This window comes from Sinocyclocheilus rhinocerous, unplaced genomic scaffold, assembly GCF_001515625.1.
Source record: "Sinocyclocheilus rhinocerous isolate Xijiao unplaced genomic scaffold, SAMN03320098_v1.1 scaffold30, whole genome shotgun sequence".
NCBI classification, from domain to species: Eukaryota; Metazoa; Chordata; class Actinopteri; order Cypriniformes; family Cyprinidae; genus Sinocyclocheilus; species Sinocyclocheilus rhinocerous.
The window spans coordinates 543013-551240 of NW_015657838.1; the positions used below are offsets into that span (position 1 = coordinate 543013).

The following is an 8228-nucleotide window of genomic DNA, read 5'->3' on the forward strand; positions in this document are numbered from 1 at the left end:
TATTTGTGCAAAGGTGAAAGCCAAAGTTTGGAAATACGTTGAAAAGAAAACTATAACTTCATCATAAAAATGGCGACCCTTTCATATTCCGTGGATGTTAAATAAGCCAAAACCCCATGTAGAATTATCAATGCAATATTATTTTTATTCTGGTAAAAGAGCTCTTCCTGGTAAGCATCCTCTTGTGCAAAAGAAATGACAGCACATTCTATGTGACCTGTGCCACCTCATGCCTCATCCATTTGCTCCACCCAGCTGCTGGAAACCAGACCTCTGACATGACAGCTGAGGAAGCAAGGTTTAGAAAAGAGAGAGAGAAGTGGCGACCGTGTGGGGGGATAACAGTGACAGAAAAATGTGGGTGGGGGCAGATGGGGTGCTAGCTACACTATATATAGTCCAGCTTTGCTGCTTGACCCTCATTCTACCACACAGCCTTAAGCGAACCGGCATTTGCACACCGTACAAACCCAGTCATGAGCAGGGCATATTCAGCTTCAGCCGAGACGGCTTCCTCTTACCGCCGTACCTTCGGCTCCGGCCTGGGCTCCTCCATATTCTCTGGCCGTGGAGGTTCCTCTGGATCCTCTCGTGTGTCCTCCAAAGTTTATGAGATGACCAAGACCGCCTCTTCTCCCATTTTTTCCAGCCACCGTGCATCCAGCTCTTCATTTGGTGGTGGAACAATGGTCCGTTCCTATGCCGGCCTTGGAGAGAAGCTGGACTTCAATCTGGCCGACGCCATGAACCAGGATTTCCTCAATACACGCACTAATGAGAAGGCAGAGCTGCAACATCTCAACGACCGTTTCGCCAGCTACATCGAGAAGGTGCGCTTCCTAGAGCAGCAGAACCAAGCATTGTCCGTGGAGATTGAACGTCTGCGGGGCCGCGAGCCCACGCGCATCGCAGAGATGTATGAGGAGGAGATGAGAGAGCTGCGCAGACAGGTGGATGCACTGACCAATCAGAGGTCCCGCATTGAGATAGAGAGGGACAACCTGGTTGATGACCTGCAGAAACTAAAACAGAGGTGAGACCTTCAAGAAATATTTAGGGCTATGCATTTGAGCTTTTTGACCTTTCGATTCATTCAGGTTAATTTACAGGCTAATTTTCGATTCATTCAGGTTAATTTTCTACTAAATGTAGATTGACAGCTTTGTGCTCATCTTCACTGAAGTTCTAAATAACAGGATATTGCCATAGTGACTTTTATGATATAGTATACTCTTAAAAATAAAGGCTTTTTATTGGCATATATGGTTCCATGAAGAACCTTTAACATCCATGGAACCTTTCCATTCCACAAAAGGTACTTAAACATTCTTTAGATTATGTTCTTCACACTAAGTAAAAATATTCTAGTAAGAACTGTTCACTGAAAGGTTCTTTGGGAACCAAAAATCCCCTTTTAATACCTTTATTTTTAAGTGTGTATGTGGGTCCAGGAAGAAGGCACAGTGTACTGGAAGTCATGATGGAGCATGTGACTCATGTACGTCATTGAATTGGGAACTTGGAAAAGGATACAGTATTATTAGACATCTACCTACTATTCCTAACTGTTAAACTTCTCCCCAAAACATTCTAGAACAATATGATTGGTATGCATTCAGGTTCTCCAACAATGACATCATGATCAGATTTCTAAAACACAAGCACTAGACATGAAATGGAGACCACACAGGAAAGACAGAGGTCAGGACCACCTCAGACATAAAGACAACTGGAATGCAAGAATGCTTATGTCAGATACGGTAACCGCAAACAGCAACCACTGGTGTAACTCATGTCTGTGTATGATGTTGGAAAGAGTATAAGAGTGATATTCCTATTTGCAAAAGGACCCAGAGTCACATTACACACTGCCCAGATTAACCTGCTATTATTAGCCTCTTAAGTATACCCCCCAGCACTGCAGAGAATGCGTGACCCTAAAAATAACCCTTATCTCCCTCATAGTGTGTGTGTGTGTGTGTGTGTGTGTGTGTGTGTGTTTGTCTGAGTGCATTGCACTCAAGGGACCCACAGTAACCACTCCACGTTATCAGCACTAATTAATGATAACTGTTTAAAGCCGTCCAACAGCAATTGCTATTCACAGACATTGTTCAAAGTGAACCTGATGGTGGGCTGCTTTGAAATGAAATATAGAGATTATATAGAAGTCATTATATGACATGCAGCTATAGCTATAAGTTATTGCAACCCAGCATTGTATGAAAAAACAACTAAAAAGACTTTATTATCAGTATTTTAGCTGTCCATTTCTTTTTAGAGCCCATAGGGCCTAAAAAATCTGTATGGTATGATTTATGGCACAACTCCTTTCATCTCTCTGATGAAAATATCAGATGCCATCTGACTGCCAACAATTGCATTCATGAAACCAGATATGTGCCACATTAACAGCATGCCTCTTTCAAAAGACTCAGGGACATTTACATTCAACCTAAGCCTTGTGTGACTCCAAACAGTATGTGAGAATATAATGTTCCATCTTGATCTCTGTGCATGAAGGAATGACAACTTCACAAGTCTCTCTCAGCATATCTCAAAGACAGAGGACACTCAGGACACCTCTATTTCTGGCCATGTAGGAATTCTTGTATAACAAACTACAATATACATTAAAGACCATCTTGCTTAAACTGTAAAGACTTAACAGACTAGTTAGAGAAATTTTGTGAAGACTCTAATATCTCTTTCTTCCACAGACTACAAGAGGAGATCCACCAGAAAGAGGAAGCTGAGAACAACCTCTCTGCTTTTAGAGCTGTATGTTCTTTACGTCACCTTTAGTTTTTAGCAAAATGTTGTCAATTTTGTTGTCAGTCAAACATAAAGCGTTATTGGCAAGACCCAAATCTAAGCTTCCTGTTGTTCTTGTGCTTTATGTAGGATGTAGACGCTGCCACTCTGGCCAGGCTGGACCTGGAAAGACGTATTGAAGGCCTTCATGAAGAGATTGCATTCCTCAAGAAGATCCATGAGGAGGTTTGTATACATCTAAAGTTACATTCCTCAACATTTCCCAAAACTATACGTGACTAACTGTTCATCTCTTTCACTGTCTCTGTCTGCAACCTCCCCCACTCTCGTACCCAGCATACAACACATACACTGACCTTTTACTCATGAGGCTCTGAAGTCAAGTTCTTTAAATGCTTCTCTGCTTTTTAATTTGACATGTAAGGATAAAATGATCACGTGTCTGTGTGCATGTCAGCTGTGCACTGACAGTGAGGGGGCAGTGTAAAGCTGTGGAACAGGTGGAACAGATGCATCCCTATAATTAAACAGAGACAGATTCTCTGAGACGCAGCTGTGAGAAGGGCGGTGGAAAAAGAAAAAGGCCTTACAAGGACAATTACAACATCAGAAATAAAAAAATAATTACAGCTACACTCTTAAAAATAAAGCTTCCAAAGGGGGGTTTCACAGCCATAGAAGAACCATTTTAATAATCTGAAGAACGTTTTTCCACAATAAAGAACCTTCTGTGCAATGGAAAGTTTCCGTGGATGTTAAAGGCTCTTCATGGAACCATCAATGCCAATAAAGAAGCTTTATTTTTAAGAGTATATGTTTTATACACTTCAACATGCTGGATTCCATAGAACAAAGTCACATTCGATTCCCACTTCACTCTCAGAATGACACATACTGGCTTCATACACCAATCAAGCCTCAACTTGTCAAGTAAAATGACAATACATAAGCGCGCTCTGAAGCCATGTCCCTGTGTTTTACCTTTTCCTTTAGGAGATCCGTGAGCTGCAAAACCAGATGCAGGAGAGTCAGGTGCAGATCCAAATGGACATGTCCAAACCAGACCTGACTGCCGCCCTCAGGGACATCCGCATGCAGTATGAGGGTATCGCTGCCAAGAATATCTCAGAGGCTGAGGAATGGTACAAGTCTAAGGTCTGTATCAGAGATTTTGGATAGACACACAAAGGCTATATTGATATCTATGTATATCTAGACTGAAAGTAGACGGGTGTTTGAGCTAAGCAATTTTGTTCCACCCTCAGGTGTCAGATCTGAACCAGGCAGTAAACAAGAATAATGATGCCCTCAGACAAGCCAAGCAGGAGACCATGGAGTTCCGTCACCAGCTCCAGTCCTACACTTGCGAGATTGACTCTCTCAAGGGCACCGTAAGTCCTTAAAGATTCTGTGCGTGGGTTATCATTTCCCAGCCAAAACAAATATTAGCTGAGGCTCAGCACACATGAATCCATCTTATTACCAATTATGAAGTCTTTAATATGTTTCCCCAGGTGCTCAATGAGTAATTGTGATTCAGCAAAAAGCCAGTAATGGCCCAATGCAGCGCTAGTTGTCTATTAATATTCCACTCAGATCATCTCAACTCTGCTTTTTCTCTTCCATCTGTACATCAGTTTCACCCTACTTCTTGTCTTTTCTTTCTCTCACTTTCTCCATCTTTTTGTCATTCCGTCTGCAGAATGAGTCTTTGATGAGGCAAATGAGGGAGATGGAGGAGAGGAATGGCCGTGAGGCCGGTACTTATCAGGACACCATTGCCAGTCTTGAGGCTGAGATCGCAAAAATGAAGGATGAAATGGCTCGCCATCTCCGTGAGTACCAGGACCTGCTGAATGTTAAGATGGCACTTGATGTGGAGATCGCCACCTACAGGAAGCTTCTGGAAGGAGAGGAGAGCAGGTAAGAGATAGAAGCTTACTGCTCCCTTAACTGATATAACAAAGCTTTATTTTATATTATTATTTATCATGTTTTTCAGGATCTCCCTTCCTGTGCAGTCGTTTTCTACCTTGAGTTTCAGAGGTGAGTTCTTCACAAGAAAAACTACTTTCACACTACTTAAAGGGACAGTTCACCCCCCAAAATTCTGTCATTCTGAACATACATGACACAGGTGTTATTTCTTTTGCGACTTACAATGCAAGTCATAGGGATTTCAAAATACCTTTGGACCCAATTCACTAAATCTTTCCAAAATATAAAATAAAATTTTAGTGTTCCTCAGGAGAAAGGAAGTCTTACAAGGTTGAAAGAACATGAGGGTGAGTAAATGATGACAGAATTTTTTGATTTTTGGATAAACTGTCCCTTTAATGATTAGAAATCTTTGACCAAAACTTCTGTTTTCTTCATCCACAAGGGGGGGCAAAGCCATTGTTTTTAAATACTTACCTCACCGTCTGTTTTGTGTTTGAATACCTAAACTAAAGGTGACATCAATAATGCAGTATTTATGTATTAACTATGCGAGGGTGAGTTTAATGATGCCGTGGTTGTGAACTGTTGCCATAGAGACCAGCCCAGAGCAGCACCACCAGCAACAACAGCGCACATCTGAAGTCCACTCTAAGAAAACAGTTCTGATCAAGACCATTGAGACCCGGGATGGCGAGGTAACAAACACACACAAACAATTGCTTGATACAATTATTGTCATTTATGGATTTCACAGGTTGCCTAACCTCATAAACGTATTATACACATAAACGCACATATGCGTGTACATAATCATTATCAAAATAATTCTGTATTTTACTCTAGATTAGGACAAGTGAGGGCATGAAAGTCCTCAGTCCTCAGTGTGTAAGTTCAGTCATGGCTCATTTGTTTCATCTGTGTTTACAGTGTTTTTCAAACACTTTCCCCCAAAAAAGTCCTGTTCCCTATTAACCAGCACTGGGTTGCACTACAGAATCCTCCAATTCTCATGTGTATCACTGTTATTATCTGTTGAATATCACACAAGAGTGTTTCTGCACAGCACATATGGAGAATTTCATTTATCAAAGAATGTGTCCTTGCACTAGCCCAGTATTGATTTCCAGCAGGAAATGAGCTGTTTTAACTTACAGAAATGCCTCTGTCTCTGTTCCTTATTACTGAGTATCAACCATTCACTTTAAAGCACTTTTGTGTTTTCCCAACATGTATATGCAACCATCTGTGCATGTGAATCATCTGTATCCTATTCAGACACCGTGGCTCTAATCATTCCCCTTTTTTTCTCTCGCTTCAGGTCGTCAGCGAGTCCACACAGCACCAGCAGGACATCATGTAAAGCCTATGAAACAGATTGAATTTCACTGAATCCCTTTCCCTAACTTACATTTTCACCGATGGCCTTAGGCTTTTTATGCACACACCCAGTATTGCCATGACCCATTACCACATGCGTGGATGACGCACAAAGACAAACGGAAAGTGAGCTGAAGAACGAGAGAGAGAACGAGCGAAATGGCATAATATGCATACTGTCTGGAAAGTCCTGAAATTGGCCAGTTGATCTCAAGAGTTTTTGTTGATATGAATGTACGTGTGTGCATGTGTGGTAGGGTCATATCTGATAAACTGTGTTCCACTGCTATAAAAAGACAACAATAAACGGCACTGTGCTTTCCTCCTATAAAATTTAAGGCTTTTGTACATTTGGATTAATCTCATACATACAGTCATGGCCAAAAATATCGGCACCCTTGGTAAATATGATCAAAGAAGGCTGTGAAAATTAATCTGCATTGTTAATCCTTTTGATCTTTTATTTAAAAAATTCACAAAAATCAAAAAATACAGCAGTATATTTCATTGTACACATGGGATACTTTTATCCCTGTGTGCACCAAACCCATCTTGAGTGTTTGCTGCTAAAAAGCTCATTTTTTAGTTTCATCTGACCATAGAAGCCAGTCCCATTTGAAGTTCCAGTCATGTCTGATAACTGAATACGCTGGAGTTTGTTTTTGGATGAGCTAGGAGAATTTTTCTTGAAACCCTCCCAAACAACACGTAGGTGCTGTTTGACAATTTTTTTAAAGGTTTTCTGACCTCGAGACTCAACTATTTTCTGCAATTCTCCAGCTGTGGTCCTTGGAGAGTCTTTAGCCACTCAAACTCTCCTCCTCACCGTGCATTGGGACGATATAGACACAATTCCTCTTCCAGGCAGTTTTGTAACGTTTTAAGTTGATTGGAAATTCTTAATTATTGCCCTGATGGTGGAAATGGGAATTTTCACTGCTCTAGCTCTTTTCTTAAAGCCACTTCACTAATTTGTGAAGCTCAGTTATCTTTTGCTGCACATCAGAAATATATTCTTTGGTTTTTCTCATTGTGATGGATGATTAAGGGAATTTGGGCTTTGTTTTCCCTCCTATTTATATTTCTGTGAAACAGGAAGCCATGGCTGGATAATTTCATGTTCATAATCACCCTGGTATGCTCAAAATTGTAAATATGAATGGGAATATACTTCAGAGATATTTTACTCATAAGAATTTCTAGGGGTGCCAATAATTGTGTCCAACGTGTATTTGAGAAAAACATTTATTTCATAATGATATTTCCCCCCATTTTAAATTCTTATTATCCAATGAAAGGTTAGATATTTGTGAATTTTTTAAATAAAAGATAAAAAGGATTAACAATGCAGATTAATTTTCACAGCCTTCTTTGATCATATTTACCAAGGGTCCCGATATTTTTGGCCATGACTGTAGTTGTAATAAAAAAAAAAAAAGCACTGTATTTTCCTCCTATAAAATTGAAGGCTTCTGTAATATTGTATGAATTTCATACTACTATATAGTAAAAAAAAAAAATCAATTAGTTATTTTACTACAAAAAGACAATACACTCCACTGTATTTTCATCCTATAAAATTGAAGGCTTCTGTGATTTTGGATTCATCTCATGCATAATATATAGTAAAATAATAATTATTTTTCAATTTAAATCAATTGCTGTGTAGACAACACTTCCTTAAAATCTTGGGTATAAAAAAAGATATTAAACATGAAGGTGAACTGTTGTTGCCCATGAAAAAGATTAACGCAGACTGACCTTTTGTCAATCCAGAGTATATTAAATATTAAATAGCCTTTTCTGCAACATTAAAACAATAAAATAATTAACTAGGTGTTTGAACTCAATATGCGCCTGCTAGAGATCCAAAGAAAAGACAACAGCGAATCAACTGACAGGTTGAGTAAATGATGCTAAGAGATTTCACAGTAAAATACCACCTTCTGTCCTAATTCAGCATCCAGCTCTTTGTTCCCGAGGCGAAGGCAGTCACATATGTGCAGACTCACACACCACTATAACCTTCACTCGGTCACCTTACAGTTGCCTCACTTTATACTGACAGCTTATGAAGGCATCATCATAACTTTAATGAGACTCTTTTATTAGCGTTAACTCTGACCTTTAGAAAG

General features: G+C 39.9%; 1 protein-coding gene across 1 annotated transcript; it reads left to right on the forward strand.

Annotated features, from left to right (window-relative positions):
- The first annotated feature begins 402 nt into the window (after positions 1-402).
- Positions 403-6415, forward strand: LOC107721591 (desmin-like). The gene is made up of 9 exons (XM_016529686.1): positions 403-1033; positions 2721-2781; positions 2905-3000; positions 3769-3930; positions 4041-4166; positions 4478-4698; positions 4778-4821; positions 5311-5411; positions 6035-6415. The coding sequence occupies exons 1-9, from the start codon at positions 477-479 to the stop codon at positions 6074-6076; spliced, it is 1410 nt and encodes a 469-aa protein (XP_016385172.1). The 5' UTR covers positions 403-476; the 3' UTR covers positions 6077-6415.
- The last annotated feature ends 1813 nt before the right edge of the window (positions 6416-8228 follow it).